Raw genomic sequence first — 22,128 nt, 5'->3', positions numbered from 1 at the left:
CTGACCAAATTTCATAAAGATTGGATGAAAACTGCGACCTCTATTGTCTACACAAACAAATTGTTGACAGTTTTTCTATTATTTGACCTAGTGACCTAGTTTTTGACCCCAGATGACCCAAGTACAATCCCAACCCAGATTTTATTAAGATAAACATTCTGACCAAATTTCATAAAGATTGGATGAAAACTGAGACCTCTATTGTCTACACAAGGTTTTTCTATTATTTGACCTAGTTTTTGACCTAGTGACCTAGTTTTTGACCCCAGATGATCCAACTACGATACCAACCCAGATTTCATCAAGATAAACATTCTGACCAAATTTCATAAACATTGGATGAAAACTGTGACCTTTACTGTCTACACAAACAAATTGTTGATGATTTTTCAATTATTTGACCTAGTGACCAAGTTTTTGACCCCAGATGACCCAAATACATTCCCAAACCAGATTTCATCAAGATAAACATTCTGACCAAATTTCATAAAGATTCATTAAAAACTGCGACCTTTATTGTCTACACAAGGTTTTTCTATTATTTTACCTATTATGTGACCTAGTTTTTGACCTAGTTACCTAGTTTTTGACCCCAGATGACCCAATTCAATCCCAACCCAGATTTCATCAAGATTATAAACATTAGGACAAAATTTCATAAAGATTGAATGAAAACTGTGACCTCTACTGTCTACACAAACAAATTGTTGACGGACACACGCATGTACACACGCACGCACATACGGACATCACACGGTCACATAAGCTCACCATGTCACTTCATGACAGGTGAGCCAAAAAAATGTGAGTTCTAGAGTGTTCAAGAACTTAATCATCGATCCCATGTAGTGACCTAGTTTCTGACCTCATGTAATCCAGTCTTGAACTTGAACCAAGTTTCAATAAGATTGGGCAATAAACAACGCCTCTACTCTGGTGTTCACTGGGTCAATGTTTACAGGGGACAACGCATGATGAACCATAATGAATGACGAAAAAAGGCGATCACAAAACCACACCATCAGCATGGTGTGTAAAGGTAAGCTCAATTAATATCTAAAATTAAAGTCAAAGCCTTTAAATGTAACATTCACATAAACTATGGTCATCTATAATTTGTTAATAAAAATGTGAAATAATAATGAACTTTAATGCCACTTAAAGCAACAAGATACTGGTAAAAGCAGGGACACATTTAATAATATTTGTACTGTTCTAATCAAAACAATAATTATTGGGAAAATTGTTAGTAAATTGGCAAAAGAAGCCAAGATTGTATCAAACCTAACACAAAACTAGCAAAACACAAAAATTAATGCTAGGAGAGTCCCTATGCTAAAGAAGAAGACGCAATATTTCATCATCGTGTCATTACAAAATAGCTTGATAACTAAATAGTGAAATATACTAAATGTTCCAACACCGTTAGATTTACTTTCATATCCTTCACATTGCAGATAAATTGACTAGTTGAAAGATCAGTTAACATAGTAAGTAAGTATAACTATGCACTAATTACAGTAAACAAGCTTCCCAGAAAATGAATAGTTATATTTATTGTCAGGTCCTTCACTGTTTAGTTACATTTATTGTCAGATCCTTCACTTTGCAGTTATATTTATTGTCAGATCCTCCACTGTATAGTTATAATAACTGTCAGATCTTTCATTGTATAGTTATATTTATTGTCAGATCCTTCATTGTAGTTATATTTATTGTCAGATCCTTGATTGTATAGTTATATGTATTGTCAGATCCTTTACTGTATAGTTATATTCATTGTCAGATCCATCACTATAGTTATATTTATTATCAGATCCTTCACTGTAAAGTCATATATATTGTCAGATCCTTCATTGTAGTTATATTTATTGTCAGATCCTTCATTGTATAGTTATATTTATTGTCAGATCCTTCACTGTATAGTTATACTTATTGTCAGATCCTTCATTGTAGTTATATTTATTGTCAGATCCTTCATTGTATTGTTATATTTATTGTCAGATCCTTCACTGTATAGTTATATTTATTGTCAGATCCTTCACTCTGCAGTTATATTTATTGTCAAATCCTATGCTATATAGATAGACTAATTGTCAAATTATAGACTTGATAGTTATAACTATAACATTAATGTATATTTAGATTTTCTGTCTGAAGCTTCACTGCTAAATCTGGAATAACATTCAGGTTCTTCACAATACAGCAGTTAGATTTACCAAAAAAATCTTTTACTACACACATGTACAAGTCAAAACATCCAAACTCCATTATTATTATACACTCTTAATTTACATTCACGGGTACATTGTAACATAAACTGCTTAATTTCAGCCCAAAAATCTAGAAACAGCATTTATGCTCTGGTAGTAGGCAGTTTGATTTGATGAGAGATGTCTATAACGATGATTTTGAAGGTGACCATGACCATGATGATGAAGATGATTATACCAAAGGTGATGGTGACAATAAATGAAGTTATGTGAAAATGGACATTTCTTCTGCTTACAATAAAAGAGACAGGTTTAAATATAAAATCTTTTATTTCATCAACACATATCATGGTGTTATTTTTTACAATGAAAAGTATCAAAAACATAGTAACATAGCACAGTAATATTTTACAACAACATATATATATATATGTATGTGTTACCGTGGTAACAGATCCACAATAAATCCCGCCATGCCATACAAATAAACAAGAATATTGTAACATCTTGTTTCCATTTCTTGCACCACATTAAAGCTATCCTATTGACCATTATTAACACTAACATTTACACAAATATAATTCAGCAATAAGCTAAATTTGTGTCTTTAAAGTTTATATGAAACAAATGTCCTTTTCACATAACATTAATGAAGATGAAATAATGACAGATGATAAAATAGCCTTCAGTACGGTGAATGACAGGATGCCAAACATAGATCACAATAATAGTTCAACAATAAAGGGCAACATTATTTTAACCATAAATGGTTTATGCAATGCCACAAAGGTAACATAGTACCACATTAAAGCCTTAAAGGCAATCTTGCAAGGAGGTAAAATCGTGCATACTGCAAACTTGAATTTTTGACATATAACAATGCCACAGTGAAATTTTTGTTTGCGTAAGCTGAGAATGGATAACATCAAATACATCATTCTATTGATAACCCAACATTTAACAATAATCATTTGCAGCAAGCAGGACAGCCTTTAATAAAATTGTGAGACGTGTCACATGGAACAATAGCCAAAGCCTTGTGCCAAAGACAGCATACAACAAAACCATCGAATCTTTGATTGAATGACAACAATTTTTAGGAGCCATTTCATCTTCAAACAAAATCAAAGATTTTGCAGCGAAAATGACCAAGCATAACCACTTGCTATGCATGTCCCCATTTTAAAAATCACCCTTGTTCTCATATCTCAATTAATAAATGTTTCCACAGAAAGGCCCTTAAACTTCCATCTTCAAACAATTAGCAAGTGTTGTTGTTTTTTCAGACAAAACCCTCATACAGAACCACTGCTTCAAAAAAGAAGAGTTTCAAGTGGTTCTGTAAAATCACATTCGATTAGATGTCTCTGGGTAAAAGCCCAGTGTATGGGATCAAAATACGCCCTAACAGAACCACTCGCTGCTCAAGTCCTCACTACCGGTCAATATGCACCTTTGAATGATGGTCTTCATCTGGTCATCCTTCTCAGCCTGCTGCCTGCGCATCCTCTCCTCACTCTCCCGCAGCCTGTGCTGCCACTCCGTGTCCGTCTCCTGTTCCTGTAGCCTCTCCTCTGCCTGCTTCAGTCTCTCCTGTGCCTCCAGTAGCTGCTGCTTCAGGACTGTCACCTCCTGTTCGTACTGTGGAAACAAATAAAAAGGTTATTTGTATTTATGGAAAATCGTTTTTATATGTTTGTGTTATTTTTTTGTCATTCTAGCCTGGCTCTGTGAAAGCTACTGCTTGAGGTCTGTCACCTTCAAATCAAGTAATTATACTAGAATTTTAACTCTTTTCTCCATAAGAAGAAAAGTGAAAATGTCTTTTCATCCAGGATAAAACCAGAACAGCCAGCAAGTAAAAGTCTATTCAGGTTTTACGCTGTTTGCTGCTCATGAGTAATTAAGGGTTGGAAATGAAGCCTTTAAAACTTGACTTTAGTAAGCAAGGTATTTAAATAAATGTAATACAAGGGACAAAATTGTCTCAAAACCAGGTTTTCATTGTGAAAAAAAAATCTGATAAAGGGAGAAAACTCAAACTGAACTTTTGAAATGAACAAACAAAATTAACCCCCTTTGTAAGTTTGTTTTTAAAAAAAATCTATTTTTAGTCGTGGCGACCTTGACATTGGAGATATTGACGTGATTCTTTCGTGCGACACACCGTCCCATGATGGTGAACAAATGTGCCAAATGATTTTAAAAGCTCACAATGAATGACATAGTTATGGCCAGGACAAGCTCATTTATGGCCATTTTTGACCTTTGAACTCAAAGTGTGACCTTGACCTTGGAGATATCGACATAATTATTTCGCGAGACACACCGTCCAATGATGGTGAACAAATGTGCCAAATGATTTTAAAATCTGACAATGAACGACATAGTTATGGCCCGGACAAGCTTGTTCCGCCCGCCCGCCAGCCCGCCGGCATTCGCCAATCTAATAACCAGTTTTTTCCTTCGGAAAACCTGGTTAAAAATGCTTCCTTTAAACAAAAAAAATCAAGAAAAGCTGATATTGTAGTTCCTGATAAGCCTGTGCAAACTGCATAGGCTTCTCTGGGACAACTCTATACGCATATGAATTAAGCCCTTTTTATCAGAATGGGCTCCATTTTAAGACGAAGCTACAAACCTCTTGTTTACTTTTCTCCTGTTCGTGTATACGCCGCTGGACGGATCGTATTCCCATGTGAACTGCATTCTGGGCGGACAACCTCCTGAACAGAGAGCTGTCGTCAGGGGAGGTAATGCTCCTGGTAGAGGACGAGACTGAAGAGCCTTCGCTAGTTGAAGAGGCACCGTGCTGAGAGATACTTGTATCCGTCGCAGTTCTACGCATCTGATCAGAGTGTCCATGTGTAGAAAATTGCGATTTTGACATGGATGCAAAGTCAACACTGTTAGAGAGTTCATGTCCACGCCTTGGCGTACTGCCAATAGTGTTGTAGTAAGTTGTAGTGTATGAGGATGATGTGGCAGAACTTGATGTTGATCGAGCACTATGAGACAACACGGGACTTGAAGAACCACGTAATTCCAACGAAAATTTGCGCGTTCCTTCACTCGATGAATATGAGTTACCATTCACCAATGATGATTTTGTTTTAGCACTTAAACTGTTATTCGATTGAGAGTGTCGCGGTTTGGTGTTAATTTCCATCGTTATTGAAGAAACATTGTTGTTCGAAAAACTGGTCTGCACCACACGACTGCTATCAACACTCGAGTCTGAATAGCACACATTGTTATTTGAAACACTTTGGGTGATTCTTTCTCGCTCCGTTACGGAGTCCGTACTGCTAGAGTTGAACGAATGAAGGACGAGTGGTTTATTAAGATCTTTACATCTCAACTGTTCTGATCTGACTGGACTGATGGTGGTCACTGTTTGCGTCTCCCCCTCACTACTCAAAGAGCTATTACTTGAGACTTTCTGAATGGGTGACGACGTTTTCCTGCTGTGACTAGAGACAGATACACCCCTGTTGTTTAGTCTGTACATGGGATTAGAGAAAGACAATGGAGTTGAATGCGTATAGTTGCTATTGTGCGTGTATTGCTGCGTCTTGCGGGGTTCTGGAGGGGTGACCTCCTGTTTGTCATGATCTATAGGAGAACTTGACTGGCTGTAACCGAACGATTGATACCCAGACGATGCCATTGTTGACATTTGACTTATCGACATCTGGGAACCATTACCATTGCCCTCAGAGTCTACAGAATGGTTCCCTTCTTCATCCATGAAGGTGATCAGGTCGATAAACTCACCATTGACAACCTCCGCCGCACTCACCATCTGACTCCACGACTTATTCACACGAGATTCGCTCACGTTTGATCGGCTCGTAACAGAAACGTTTGCAACTTCCGACCTGTGAATTTCATTTTTTGAGGTTGAACTTGCACTGTCATCGGTGAGCCTGGAATCGCACGACTCGCACTCGTTGTCAATGCTGCCGTTAGGAGATTCTGTTCCCCTGTTCACGAACAAGTTTGAGTTTGTTGGGGACTCCCCACCACACTGTTTTAACATATCCCTTAGCAACTCTGTAGGGGTCGTGGTAAGGTCAATGTGAGCCTGAATGTTCACTAGGTTGTCGTACTGTTGGCTCTTTCGGTTTTGTGGTTTATTTCGTTGGTTCACGTTGGGGTCTTTCAAGTCATTATTGACCTGAGCCAGAATCTTGGGAAGGTTGCCCAGGCTGTCTAGGGTCTCCTTGAACATACAAACAAAAGGCTATCAATGCATGGTGCTATAAGTGCAGTGGTTTTTTTTGTTTAAATTTAGGGCCTGTAGAAGAGCCATTCCCAATAGAAACAAGAGATGTGTTTGTTAGAAACACAATGCCCCCTACTGCGCCGCTTTGAAGCCATATATTTGACCTTTGACCTTGAAGGATGACCTTGACCTTTCACCACTCAAAATATGCAGCTCCATGAGATACACGTGCATGCCAAATATCAAGTTGCTATCTTCAATATTGCAAAAGTTATGACCAAGGTTAAAGTTTGGGGACAGAATGACAGACAGACACGTACAATGACAGACAGACAGGCCAAAAACAATATGCCTCTGATCATTCAATCCGGGAGCATAAAAAGTATATATTTTCCCCAAATGGAACCTAAAAATTCCCAATTGAAGGTTTCTCACTACAATTTCTATTAATACGTTTTAATATTAAGTTTATCCCCCATCAAGCTCAATAACTTTAACCGTAGTAAATGTAATAACTAATTCACTTTTATTCTCAATTTTAAAGCATTTGTTTGTCAAAAAACAATTACACTTACTTCCCCATTTAGTCAAAACAACCCAATTTTACCCCAACCCAAGAACCTGGCACTTTTCCAAAAAAGGTGAAAAAAAACACTGATGTGTTATTTCTTCCATACATTTTTACCATAAATTTAAAGAGGATAAATAAAAAAGTTTTATCATGTTTTTTTTTTCCCCACTGAAATCCCATTTTGTGCTTAAGGTTGTTTCAACCGATTGAAGTGCATCATTAATTTCTCGGTAACATATTTATTATTTTGCATGCAATATATAACAACAACATTGTTTGAAGTTAAAAATGTAACAGTGATCTCCCTTTATACATGATCAAATACATCCAGACTTTAAAGAATTTGAGTAACATGCATTACCATCACATATAATTATAGTAACTATAAATGACATTTTATTGAAGTTTTGATTGCATTTTGAACATCGATAATAGCTGTGGCATATAGCCGTTTTCACTTTGCTTCTGAGTGGGCAAGGCTTAGTTGAAACCCTACATACCTGTGGAGCCTTCTCCAAGGTTGCCTCTATTTGTGAATGTAACATGGAGAGCTCTTTGCCCATATCTATATACCCGTCGTATTCCGTGTAGTTGTCATTCTCATCGGGTGACTGGGAACATAAAGATGAATGATTATTTATGATAATTAATTTTTTCAAAAATTTCATTCAATAATTGTTTCATAAAGTATTTAAAAAATTTATAATACCATGTTTCCTGATTTAATAATACTGTTAAGTCATTATTATTCGTTATTTCAACCCTTTACCACTTAGATACGTATTTTTAGGTGTTTGTTGTACTTTTGAAAGTTCAATTTCATTAAAGACCTTTCTTAATAGATTCAATTTTTAAAGGCTTCATTTCCAACCCTTATATACTGATGAGCTGCAAACAGCATAAAACCTAAACAGACTTCCAAAGACTGAGAAAGGGTTAATTGATTTCTTGAGTTGACTAATCTAAAAATTCAACACAAACACATTGGAAAGAGACCGTAGCATATTCCTAAATTTTTCCAAAATAAGAAATCCACAAATTAATATGTTATTAAAAGTGTGTTTTTTTTAACCATGAAATTTCATGACAACGGATATAAATGATTTTACAGTTAATGTTCAATTAATTTGGTTTCCCTATTAAGGCTATATTCTGAGAGCCCAAGTTTCATATACCAATACTGCTATCCTACTTACAGAGATCTTGGTCAGGAAATCTTTCATGTTGGTCCACTCCTCTTCCACAAAGTCGTTCATGAAGGTCATGTAATCTTCCTTACCTCCAAACCTGAAGAACAACAGAAGAGAATTTGTTATTTACAACATCAGTTCCCAGTCTCCCTCTTGAAAAAACAGGGCTTAATACATCAGATTAGCCTCTGTAGTCTGCACAGGCTAGTCAGGAACAACAGTTTCTGCCTTTACAAGATTTAAAAAGGTTTCGTTAATTGAAAAATACCATTCAAGCTGAAATTGTCGTTCCTGATAAGCCTGTGCGGACTGCATTATGCCCCAATTTCCTATAGGGAGGCTTAAGGGAAAGAAATTCACAGAAAGTCCAGTACTGCTGTTGAAAAGGATAACAAAATGGCCGAGTATTGAACATAAAGATGTATACTTTGCAACAGTAGAAATGTATTGCAGATACAACAATTACATTACTATCAAACCTATTTTTATGTTCAAAATCATTTGATCAATTAATTTAAAATTAAACCAAAAAGAACAACTTTACAGAACACAAATAAATAAAAAACATTTTGTAATAAAAACAAATTTAGACTTGAATGCATATAGAATATTTCATTTGGAAGAATCTCAAACAATGAAATATTGATTTTAATTATATGTTTATAAGTAGAATAAAGAATTTTATTGGCGAAGTATTACATATTTTCACTTAGTAAAAAAGTATTTAAAGTCACAACATTTTTCCTTTGATTACTTCGGAGTACAAGTGTCAGATACTTATTCTTTCAATTCAAGATGCTTGTGGAAGCACATAATAAGTTCACGTATTTGTGATTGTACTCAAGCATAAAATAAACAATAAATATGTAGTTTCCAGTGAATGAAATAAAATATTTATTTCACTCCTGGTTATAAAACACACACAACAAACAATATAATTTTATATAACCATTAGTAAAATGAATTTACCAAAATCCACCAGTATCATTAATTTTGACAACGAGAGATGTGTTTGTCAGAAACGCAATGCCCCCTACTGCGCCGCTTTGAAATAAAACATTGTTATTTCCCTTTAAAAAATATTACTTCCCTTGTGAAAATGATCTGTACCTGCCAAATGATAAATAGAAATTATCTCCCTTTAAAGCTTGTTACTTCCCTTGGATTTAGGTTTTTGACCTTGAAGGATGACCTTGACCTTTCACAACTCAAAATGTGCAGCTTCATGAGATACACATGCATGCCAAATATCAAGTTCCTATCTTCAATATTGTAAAAATTATGGCCAATGTTAAAGTTTTTGGACGGAGGCACAAACTGACAGTTCAACTGCTATATGCCTCCCTACCTGGAGAATAAAGATAGCAATTCCCTTACTTGGAGAAGTTTGCCAGTGTCTGTATAGTTTTAGCGATCAGGGTCAGGTTTCTAGCCGCCCTCTCTGTGGGGAACTCCTGCGTCAGGTGGAACAGGCTCGGAGACAAAATGGCGGGGCAGAGAAATCGCAAGAAAATCGATCCACTGATGAGGTTTTCACTCAGATCCCCTTTGTTTTCTTCTACGCATCGGTGTCGAAAACACGTGAACACGTTTCGTAGCTCGCTAAAAATATAAAAGATTTATGGTGGATTATCAGTTTCATATCTGAATAATTAATTAGTGTTCAATAGATTGGATTCACATAGTAGATTTGATGATTGTGTTGTATTTTCATTAACAGGAGACATATATTCAATATATTTATGTTTTTATAACATCCTCATAGTTTTTTTCCGGTAAATTGTTGCGAGGTTTTTAGGTTTGCAAAAAGAACAGGCATTAAAATTCAAAAAATAAAAATAAGTAGAAACACAATATTTGATAAAAGCAACTAAACCATACAAAATTGCAAAATGTTTAAATATTTTTTACAAAACAATTTTAAGGCAATTAAGCTTGTAACAATATCCTGAATAACCAGTACATGCTGGATAATCGAAAACTCAAAATAGCTCCTGGAACCATAATTACCTTGGAAAGAATGATGACGAAGTGATGATTTTCGTCCATGCCATATCACAGTACATTCGGAGGTTGGTCTGTTGCCGTTGTAAAAAATGTGGCATGGCAACTCGCGTTGGGTCCACCTCACAATCATCCTCTGAGTGGATTATGTTGCGAACAAATTCACCCAACGTGTCGCTCAGGTACTGAAAGGTGTAGAAGTTTTTTTTTTAAACCTATTTATTTTTGCTCAATTGCATCCAAAGCCTAAGGATTATTTAAAGTTTCTAGAGTCCATTTCCGAGGTTGAACCAGTGGTAGTTGTCTATTGGAGAGATCTAATAAATGCTTCCACAGTGGGAATCGAATTTGTTGCCTCCTTATCAATAGGTTGACACCAAATCCACTACACAACGGCAAATGTGGTAACATTTTCTGATAAACTATCTAGAAAGACATAATGCACTAATACATTTTTCCTCTATGATATGCACAAAGAGCAATAATCCTTCTAGAACCAGTGCTTTGTAAATATTGCCTGGTCAATGGATGTGTAGGGCATTTAGAACTTTGTTTAAAATCAGCTGTATAAGGCAAACAGTGAATGATGCTGGTTACTGAATAGTGGTTTTAAAAACATATTGGCCATGCTCTGTGAAAAGGGGATTAAATGCATGTGCGTAAACCAGATAAGCCTGTGCAGTCCACATAAACAGAATTTTTGCTAAGAAAGAGATTTTCTTTAAATGAAAATTACAATAAAAGTGGAAATTGATGTCCCTGATTAGCCTGGGCAGACTGCACAGGCTATTCTAGGACGGCACTTTATGCACATGCATTTAACCCCTTTTCACAAAGCGCGGCTTATAAAAGAAGAAACCGTCGGATACGGGTGATGCTCCCCAAAGTTTTTTTTTGTCACAATATTGCACTATATATTCAGATAAAAGGAAACGTCTTGAGGGGCATAACTTTGGACAAAATAATATGATGGATGGTTTAGCAACTTAAAAATTTCAAAGGGCCATAATTCTGTGAAATATCATCTGACTAGAACCCGCTGATAATATGCACATCTCCTCTTGGTAGTGAAGCTTCCCATAAAGTTTCATTGAATTTCGGTCATTAGTTGCTGAGAAATAGCCCGGACAAGAATTGCACTGTATGTACAGTTAATGGAAAATTTCAAAGGGCCATAACTCTGTGAAAAATCATCCGACCAGAACCGGCTGATAATATGCACATCTCCTCTTGGTAGTGAAGCTTCCCATAAAGTTACATTGAATTCCGGTCATTAATTGCTGAGAAATAGCCCGGACAAAAATTGTGCACGGACGGACGGACACACGCACGGACGGACGAAGCGGCGACTATACGCTCCCCCCAAATTCACACGCACAGACGGACGAAGCGGCGACTATATGCTCCCCCAAAAAATTCTTGGGGGAGCATAAAAATCTCTTTAGTGCTTAACCTACTGAAATCATCTCAAACATCTTAAATATCAGTTTTAAAAGTACTGATTCCTGTAAACATTGTAGTCAATCTTCTTAATTATCAAAATAAATCATTGGATAAAAATCAATCATCAACAATGATCAAATTCTTTATAAAATTGTTGCAGCACGTCAAACTATCCTTCCTTACATCTGTCGCTTGCTTTAAATTACCTTTTCGCCCACAATTTTCATGTAGGCTTCCATCGACTTTGTGGCCAGGCTGTTACCTCTAAATGTGAGATGAGAGTTATCTGAAAACACAGAAAGCCTACGCATTATATACTAAAATATCTAAACCCATTATAAAACCAGCTATTGCAGCATGGGTTTTCAATTGATACACTATCTAGCAATTTGATACAATCAACATGCAATTTGACTGGAGCAAAAAGAGTGCAATAGATATCTTGATGTACTTATTATCAAAACTCCTACTATATTAACAAGTTAAAAATAATAGTTCATGACTACAAACTTCATGTGCTGCTGAATGTTATTCACATTTATTAATAGGAAATGCCATTAATACAAAATTATAACCCATAGTCGCAGGACTAATAGTTACACAAATCTACTAGAATTCCCTATTTCTCAGAAAGATTATATATTTGAGCCTGGTACTGTTAAAAAGTGGTTTAATGCATCTGCCTAATGTGCCATCCCAGATCAGCCTGTGCAGTCTGCTATGGCTAATCAGGGACTTAACTGGTTTTTGTCAAGAAGAGTCTTCCTTTAAGTGAAAAATACAATAAAAACGTAAAATGTCATCCCTGATTAGCCTGTGCTTACAGCACAGGCTTATCTGGGAAGACAATTCACGCACATGCATCAAACCAACTTTCCTCAGAACGCATGTGTTTTTTACCTAAGCGTAAAACTTCGGACATGACGACCTCACGCAGGAAGTCTGTGGCCTTTTCAAGCTTCTGCATAACCTTGATGAGCGTTGTTGCAAGCTCCTCCTTGTCACGGATATTCACTATAGGCTCCAACTGCTCACACAGGACGATGTAGTTGTCACCAATGTACTGGAACACAGAGACACCGGTATATGTGTCGCATTCTGAGAAAACTGGGCATATTGCATGTGCGTAAAGTGTCGTCCCAGATTAGCCTGTGCAGTCCACACAGGCTAATCAGGGACAACACTTTCCACTTTTATAACATTTTTTCGTTTAAAGAAGTCCTTCTTACCAAAAATCTTGTTTAGGCGGAAAGTGTCGTCCCTGATTAGCCTGTGCCAACTGCAGAGACTAATCTGGGATGGCACTTTACGCACATGCATTATGCCCAATTTTCTCAGAACACGACTGATATTAATCATTTACCTTTCAGATATACATTTGGACCCGTTTGTTGTCAATGAGAAATTCAAATTAAACTGATGACCTTTCCTAATAGATACAAGTTTTAACAGCGTCATTTCCAACTCTGAGATACTGATAAGCAGCATACACCCTGAACATACTGCAAGTTATTCGCAGGCTGTTTTGGTTTTATGCTTTTTGCATATTGTCATTTTTACTTGGCATTTTAGCATGAAAGGATTAATGAAACAACAATTCACAGGACTCAATATTTTCTTTCCAAAAATGGCATTGTTATGGAAATATTATTATGTATATTAAGTATTTTCTTGCTCCCAAGTGCCATTTCTAAGTTAATAGGGAAAATGGCAGGGTAAGCTAAGGATTTATTGTCAAAATATACATAACAGATGTATCTGGCACAGATGTGGTTTCCACTCTAGATGATGTGGTTTCACTGATATACTGACCAATAAAAATAAAATTCTTAATCAAACTTTAGTGAACAGATGTGCCTCTTTATTATATGCTATATCAGTTGAATAAATAGCAAGCAGAACAATTCAGACATAGTCATTTCATTAGTTATTATGAGCTCTGTCACTGCTGGTAAATAGCTTCACATCAAGATTAAAATTCAAATTTCTTATACCAATGGCTGAATGAAATACAATTTACCATTGTATACAGAATTTAATTCACTTGTCCTTTGAAATTTGTGTTCATTTATTGTTTGTTTTCCTACATTTCTACAACTGTTAACAAAGCTTTATTTGCAATTAAAGACAGCAGCTTTTTATCCCTATTTATCATAAATATCGATGGCAACAGTTTGTCTGCCATTATTTTCCAAAAGTCAATTTTCAAAGGTCCCAGAGTACATTCAGTGTACTTTTGTTCTTGAAGATGACAATGAAGAGATAAGTGCCCATGCACTGCAAGCTGGGTGTATATTGAGGACAGACTGTGTGGAAGAGTAATTATTGATATAGGTCAAGAGCTCAGTGAAAATCTTATTTGGCATAGAAATGTTAGGCACATACAAGAGTTTCAATCTCAACATTTAATTATGTTGATTTAAATTATACTTGTACTTCTGAAGCTAACAGAAACTTGTAAGTGTTGTTCTTAAGCAGCAAGCTTAAAAGCAACCCACCATAGAAATCAATTTATCAAGTCATGCATTCACATAATATACTGCACTTATATAGTTGCAGGTTTTATGGATGCAGGCTTTATTGGTGATGGTATTATGGTTTAAGGTTGTGGTTGAATTGTGGTTGCTGTTTTATAGTTTTTAGCATAGGTGCGTTTACGCAACTATGCTTATGGTATATACCACATTTCAAAAATCCACATCGATTGGTTACCCTTTATGAAGCCTTACCTGATCAAAAATCAGACGAAATATCTATTTAATTTAGTATATGGTCATTCTTACAATTTTTTTTTGGAAACGTTTTTCTAACGTTTTCTTCCAAGAATATTGCTGACACCGTTTTTAGTGAATTTTTCTAAGACCGTTTTATGTCAAAAAATCTTCTTATAACCTAAAACAAATTTCGTTAGTAAAACAATTCTATCTGCACTATAAATCTCAATCTCCTACGCAGTGGCCTCCCTTATACTAGAAGTTACTGACCGGGCGAAGCAAGGGAAGTAACTGCTGTGAGGAGTTTCTATAAAAATCTGCATTCAGAAATCTGTATTCAGAACTCAATCTGTTGTGCACGTCTGCATCTAACGCTTACCACAAGTTTTACGACAAATTCTTGACGCAGACGAATAGGGTAGCGTCTATTTTCATTTGTGAAAACAATAGTTCGATACAGATCTGTCCGTGCTTAAATTTTGAAAGGCTTGGGTAATTATTTTTCATAAGCGTTTCAAACACTGATGTAAATGGAAAGATTATCTATTTAAATAGTCGGTAATTGTTTGAAATTATTGATTTGAGAAATTCGCGGATGGCGATATCGAACTACATTATACCACGTGACGCCATTCTTCCCTGTATCTTGCACCTATGCTTTTAACGCCATCGGCGCTCTCGTTTTATAGTGGTATGCTGGCAGGTTTTAAAGTCAAGGTATGGTGGCAGTTTAACCCTTTCCAGTCTCAGAGGCAAAGTGAAAATGGCTATGTGCAAACAGCATGAAACAAGAACCGCCTGCGAGTAACTAGCAGTCTGTTCAGGTTTTACACTGTTTGCTGCTCATCAGTATCTAAGGTTTGAAAATGAAGCCACAAAAACTTAAATCTAGTAAGAAAGGTCTTTTTTATATTTAACTTTCTAAGTGATTACAACTGCGTTTAAAATACGTATCTAAGTGGTAAAGGGTTAATAGTTGGGGTATAAAGATTGCAGATTTTATAGTTGAAGATTTTATCTTTGCTGGCTTTATGGCGGCAGGTTTTATGGCTCCATGGTTACCTGAGACAGGTCACTGTACAGCCTCACGGGAAGGATTTCCACATTCTGGTGACGCACTTTCAGTCGGATCAAAGGGAGATCAGTCTTGTTCTCCTTACCTCCCTTGCCCACAGTACCAGAACTAGTGTTGAACCTGGGGATTTAAAATGAAACCAGAAATTATTGGAAAAATACAATCAACAGATTTTTTATTTCCTTGTTATTGAATACATTTTTGTATATTTAAACATAAAATCGAATATTATTTTCCAAAAAAGTCATTATTATCAGATGAATGAAAATGCACGTTTGTTAGGTGTAAAAAAGTTGATTGATTCCACTATCTTGTTTATGGTGCTGATTCTAATTTATTTGTTTTTGGTATTCCACGTTGTTGTGTTTTATCTCTTTTTTGCATAAATTTTCTAATCAGATATACCCCTCTGCCTAAATTTTTTAACATATTTTTTTGCTGAGTTTACATCTAAATTAATTTAGAAATTTTAATTTGACATTTAAAAAATCTTAACTATTGCAATCTGCAAGTTTTTCTTCCCTGTGCCCTAACACAACCCTAGAGAAAGTCCTGCACAGCTTTGCCCACGTACCATCGTTCCACATACTGTCGGTTGTTACTAACATCTGTGATGGGTATTTTCGTGTAACCGACTAATGTGTTGAATTCTTTCTTTTTCTTCTTCTGGTCTCCCTCCCTGTACAGGTTCACCACGAGATATTCAACTGCAGGCAAGTTGCTGAAACAAAACATGTACCAGTTATTTATAAGAATAGCACAACATCTGGATTGGAATCTTAAAGTTGTATTCATTCAAAAAGTGTATGTGTATGTTTATAGTTTATGAGGTCCTTCCACACCTGATGCTTCATTACCTAATTTGTTAACTAGACACACATAAGTTGGGACTAATTTTGAAATAAAGAAAACAAGAGATGTGTTTGTCAGAAACACAATGCCCCCTATTGCACCACTTTTAATTAAATAAAAGTTCAATATATCATTTGGCAGGTTTAGAAATTATCTCCCTTTTAAAGCTAATTACTTCCCTTGGATTGTATTTTTTAACTTTTGACAATGAAGGATGACCTTGACCTTGATCTTTCACCACTCAAAATGTGCAGCTTCATGAGATACACATGCATGCCAAATATCAAGTTCCTTTCTTCAATATTGCAAAAGTTATGGCCAATGTTAAAGTTTTCGGACAGAGGCACAAACTGACAGACGGGCTGACAGTTCAACTGCTATATGCCTCCCTACCAGGAGCATAAAATTCCACGTATTTAGGCGGTGGTAACAGGGATTGAACCTGCATTGCCTAGGTGAGAATCGTGTGTACCAACCACTGGTGCTAACCAAGCAGCCCTTAAAACAATCTGTATGATGTTTCAGCACAGGAACATGATTTCGTAAACTCTTCAAGAAATAGTATTATTTCTCAAAATTTGAATTTCTCTGCTGAAGGGGTCCATAAACTTTTTTTCTGACACGATAAAGCTCTAATAACTTACTTGAATTCAAACTGTTCCCCCCAAAACAGCATGTCCCCCATGGTCTTTATGGATGTCCTTGCATATAATGTCTTGTCCAACAACACTTCACAGAAGTATCTGAAAATGAGGAGCAGAAAAATGTAAATTTCTTTAAAAGTGGTTATTAGTCTTAATAGTTTGTTAATGTTTTTTTTTTCAAACAGAGCCAAGATTAAAATACTTTGTTATCACCACAACAAACCGATCTAATATTTATTGTCCTGTTTTCAACCTTATCAGAACATTTTAAGCAAAAGAGTTAACCCTTTACCACTAAGAAAGTATTTTTACACATTTGTAGTCTCTTAGAAAGTTAAATGTAATTAAAGACCTTTCTTACTAGATTCAAGTTTAAAAGGCTTCATTTCCAACCCTTAGATACTGATGAGAGCAAATAGCATAAAACCTGAACAGACTGGGAGTTGCTCGCAAGCTGTTCTGGTTTTATGCTGTTTGCACATAGCCATTTTCACTTTGCTTATAAGTGGGAAAGGTTTAATGAATCTGTGTTAAGTCCTCTGTTTACTGACACATGGAACAAATATACTTCTGATATACTTAGAGCAGCAGTACATTTGATATACAATTATTAATAAATCCTTACAAGAAGCCTTCAATGAAACTGAAACAATTTGTACAGGAAAAGGGTCAATCAAAGACACTCTACAAATAATGATTCAAGTGAACTTGTAAACAGTACACCAGTCTGCACTTCAAACTCACTTAGAAACATTTTTTTTAAGATAATGAAGATAAAAAAATCAAGCACAGCCAAGATAGGGTGCATGATTTTGGCACCAAACATGCAGGTGTGCTTGATTAACCACATGAGCTCATGTTTGAAAAAACACAACCTAACTTACTCCAGGTAAACATTCAGTGCTTTACAAGTCAAATACAAGCAATATCCATTGAGGTATCTTATAGTTCATGAAGGAAAACAATTTAAATTTCAAACTAAATGAACTATTTGCTGGTGATTTTTTGAAAACTATTTCACTGTTTGTTCGACCTAAGTAATCTTTCACAATTCTATTAAAGAAATACAAAATTTTCATCACCCCAAAAAAGTGCCATGCTGAATTTAAATTTTGGTATTTTTTACATGAAAAATGAGTTGTTTGAATAAATCACATTCAGATTAAGGCAAGTTTTGATATTGAGCAAAGTTTATCATCAAGGGAACAGAACAGAGCTTTTAAGTCTGGGCCAGATCCTGCCTCACCTTCTCTTGGACGGAACATTCTTGGCTTCCTGCACCCAAACTTTCAGGGAGGACTCACATCGTCTGGTGTTTTCTTGCTGAGGATTGGCAGTCTTCCTTAAACTGGAACATTGATGTCGTACATTTGAGCCTGTTTCTGGGAAAATAGGGCTTTATGCATGAGCGTAAAGTGGTGTCCCTGTTAGCCTGTGCAATTCGCATGGGCTTATCAGGGACAATACTTTACGCTTAGTTTTTTTTTGTATAGAAGACAATTTAACCCATTTATGCCAAGCGTCTAGAAAAAAGGCCTTGGCAAACAGCGTAGACCCAGATGAGACGCTGCATGATGCGGCGTCTCATCAGGGTCTGCACTGTTTGCTAAATGAAATTTCTGTAAGAAAGATTCTAAATATGGAAACAAATATATAAGACATCCCTTATTTTGGAAATAAATTGATCCAATTTAGAAGTCCACTAGGCATAAATGGGTTAAAACTAGGTAAAACTGCAGAGAGTCTAACACTGAGGTTTGAACATGATTACCTCAGCATCCATTTCTCCCGTTCTTCAGCAGTTCTGCAGGAGATGAACTTTCGTCCGTGCATTGTGGAAACCTGGAGGCAGTGTTCCTGCGAGAGGATGCTGCTGTGCAGGGGTCGGATCTCCATGTCGGACCCCGTCAGGTCGATGGAGTGCAGCGGAGTGACGTGAGAGGTGAGCAGGGACTCATGGGACTGCGAGTTTTTCAGCCGCGAACTGATCACAGACCTGGAAATAGAGCAAATGAGATTGCTTAAAATGTAATAAATTTTCTTATTCTTAGAGCATTAAGTTCCTTTATGTTATGAGCCCCAATCTGTGAAAACCAAGTTAAATGGACGTGTGCAAAGTGATGTCCCAGATTGTGCAGTCAACACAGGCTTAGCAAGGAAGAATATTTCTTCTTTTAATAAATTTGTCATTTAAAAGAAGTATTTTCTTAGGAAAATCATACAATTTAGGCGGATATTGTCGGTTCCCTTCTTAGCCTGTGCGGATGGACTGCACAGGCTAATCAGTAGTGATACTTTATGCCTGTGCATTAAGCCCTATTTTCCCAGAGAGATGCCCATATTTATTGTGCTGTTAATCCTATGTCATGTATTTGAACCAATAGCTTTACAAATTGATTGCCAAATAAAAAGATATTTCACAAGTACAAAACCATGATATTTTTAGTCAAGAAATACAAGAACCTAAATATAGATAAATACTAAAACTGAACTTAACTTATTTCTTTTGCTTTTGATGTTTTGTTAAATCATCTTGTGAAGTAGATTATAACCACACAGATGCAGTATATAACAAATTACGTATCCTTCATTAATACATTTCTTAGGTACCTCAGCCGATTTACAATTGTTGCCAAGGAAGACAATACAATCTGTAGACTAAGAAATCAAAGAAATCTACTGGACAATAAAGATGAGTGGTTTGTATAGAAGATCAAAGACCAATCATTACAGTATTGGTTGAGGGCCAAGAATGATACTACATTATGCAAACAATGATAATATATTGTAAATGAAAACAACAGACTTCATTTAACCTCAATAACTCTTACCATTGTACAACTCCATAGAAATTATTTATCAAATTTATCAAAGTTGTGGAAAACTACAAAATACTTTATCATGGTATCTCCATAGAAAACCAAATAAAAAGAAAAGGAAAAACAGAAAACGTATTCAATTACCAAAGATGAACTTGCGTGACTAGTATCTGAACAATGTTACAAATTATACATTACAATTAATGCATGGTCTGATTCAGTTTAGTGTAATATTTAAAGATCTTTTACTAAAGTTAAAAGCTTTCGCTGAAGTTAAATGGACAATTTAATGCTATATATCAATTTATTTCAAAATGAATCACATAAATAGATTTTTTAAAGAAACATGAAAATAACCACAATATAATTTACCATAATTTAAGGTTCCACCACTTTTCTTCCTTCATTGTTTATAAGTGGACACTATTATTCTCTTTCTTTAAGACAAATCAAACATCAGCTCGTATGTAAGTTCACTTGCAACTTCTAGTCGCATTAATGTCTTTTAACAAACTAAGTAAGCATCTATTTGTTCAGCTATAAGTACTGATTTGTACGTGATTCTGAAAATTTCTTATCTAATTTAAAGTACAACGCATCATAAATCGTTATCTTACGTCAGCATATCCATCAAGTTGCATTTCATACTATAATCAGAGCATCTTCTGTATCTCACATTCAATGATTTCAGAATAAACATTTCACATGGCACGCAATTTGCCTTATCCAAATTAGGCAACTGTTGACAAAATGCACACTTCAAGCAACTGCGCTGGTATCCGTTTCGCCCAAATTTACTTCCCTGAGAAAGTTCAAACATTAAAAGTTGTTTGAGTGTGAATCAATTAAACCCTTAACATAAGTTTAAATATACTTAGAAAATAATTATTATGACTTATTTATGATGTCTCCTACTAAGGCGGGCATTATACATTCAAAAGACTTCATGGTTGGGAGTCATACAGAACATTTCAAAATAAAAGTACAGTTAGCCTCTGTCTTATTTAACCCATTTATGCCTAGCTGACTCTCCCATCCTTCTAAATTGGATCAATTTACTTCCAAAATTAGGGATGTCTAGTATATTTATTTCTATATTTAAAATATTTCATACAAAAATTCCTGTAAGCAAACAGCCACGCCCCTGATGAGACGCGGCGTCTCATCTGGGTCTATGCTGTTTGTCAAGGCCTTTTTTCTACACGCCAGGCATAAATGGGTTAAAGTTCTTGTAAATTTATTATAAACTGATTATATCATACATTATCAATCACCATCAGTTACTAAACTTCTTTCTGTAGTTACGTTCTTGGTAAGTTTATTTTAAATTGATTACATCATACATTATCGATTGCCATCAGTATTTCCATCAATATATTAACATTTAATTTCATCCAAGAGTCAACACTGATTAAATTATAAAGGCTGATTATTTAGCAAATCAATGAGAAATAACTACAACATTTCCTAAATATTGTGCAAAACATATAATTATAAACGTATTGTCTCACAAAATAAATTTAAAAAAAACAAAACTTTACTAAATAAATGCATAAAATAAAAAGTTCTGATTGCAATAAATTGCAATTATGATAGTTCTTATCTTAATCAAAGGAAAACATTTCAAACATTGCAATTTCTTTGGTCAGTTATTTATGCAACTGAATGCTAAAGCAATGAACACGCAGCTGCATTACAATCCATTGCCACTCAAATGTATTATCACTTATATGGAAGGAAACAATTATTTTCTTTTACTGTAATATTTTGATTACAAGATAACTTGTTAAACAAACACAATCCAAATACAATTATAGGCTATTTTCCTTGTAGAGTTTAATCTCATTAAACAAAGCCAAGACTGACCAGGCAAAGAGGCTCAACAATTATCAAGATTGTGTACTTCGGGCAAAATTCATTTGTCAAAAATTTCATTTTGAAAGACCTTTAAATTGGGTTAAATCTTTTAATAATAGTGTTAGTTAACCTTTTCAGACGATAAGTAGCCACTGGTAAAGTAGGGCATTTAAAAGATTTCATCCTTAAAGTGACATAACTTTCAAATGTACAGATTTACCCTATGGTTCTGGATTCATAAATTAAAGTAGGACAAATTTTTATTAATTTGAATATCAAAAATTGGCAAACATCAAAAGCTCTGTTAATATATTGTTTGATATTTAAACTACATTTAAGTGAATGTTTGAATCATTTTGGTGGATTAAAATTATAAAGGTCATGCTGAAATGCAGTTTTATAACCAAAATGTAAATACTTCATTATGACTTACTGTAACAATAAGAATTTTTGCCATACCTATGTCAGATTCATGTAATTTCGAACCCAAATAAGAAAATTAACAATCCATTCCACAC

General features: G+C 35.3%; 1 protein-coding gene across 19 annotated transcripts in view; it reads right to left on the bottom strand.

Moving 5' to 3' along the window:
• LOC127839296 (disabled homolog 2-interacting protein-like) overlaps window positions 1–22,128 on the bottom strand; it is a 210,017-nt gene that overhangs the window by 7,141 nt on the left and 180,748 nt on the right. For 18 of the 19 annotated variants that reach the window (XM_052367574.1, XM_052367575.1, XM_052367572.1 and 15 more), the window contains 13 exons: window positions 18,706–18,930; window positions 18,181–18,282; window positions 16,935–17,033; window positions 16,013–16,159; window positions 15,426–15,558; window positions 12,550–12,712; window positions 11,856–11,935; window positions 10,213–10,391; window positions 9,580–9,804; window positions 8,209–8,299; window positions 7,513–7,623; window positions 4,855–6,438; window positions 3,667–3,854 (listed from right to left, as the gene is read on the bottom strand). In XM_052367574.1, the coding sequence (XP_052223534.1) occupies window positions 3,667–3,854; window positions 4,855–6,438; window positions 7,513–7,623; window positions 8,209–8,299; window positions 9,580–9,804; window positions 10,213–10,391; window positions 11,856–11,935; window positions 12,550–12,712; window positions 15,426–15,558; window positions 16,013–16,159; window positions 16,935–17,033; window positions 18,181–18,282; window positions 18,706–18,930 (3,327 nt within the window). Of the gene's footprint in view, window positions 1–3,666; window positions 3,855–4,854; window positions 6,439–7,512; window positions 7,624–8,208; window positions 8,300–9,579; window positions 9,805–10,212; window positions 10,392–11,855; window positions 11,936–12,549; window positions 12,713–15,425; window positions 15,559–16,012; window positions 16,160–16,934; window positions 17,034–18,180; window positions 18,283–18,705; window positions 18,931–20,125; window positions 20,389–22,128 lie in introns of those variants that run through there. The other variant, XM_052367591.1, reaches the window with a different exon arrangement.

Source organism: Dreissena polymorpha, chromosome 7 (assembly GCF_020536995.1).
Source record: "Dreissena polymorpha isolate Duluth1 chromosome 7, UMN_Dpol_1.0, whole genome shotgun sequence".
Taxonomy (NCBI): Eukaryota; Metazoa; Mollusca; class Bivalvia; order Myida; family Dreissenidae; genus Dreissena; species Dreissena polymorpha.
This window is presented reverse-complemented; position numbering and strand designations above follow the sequence as displayed.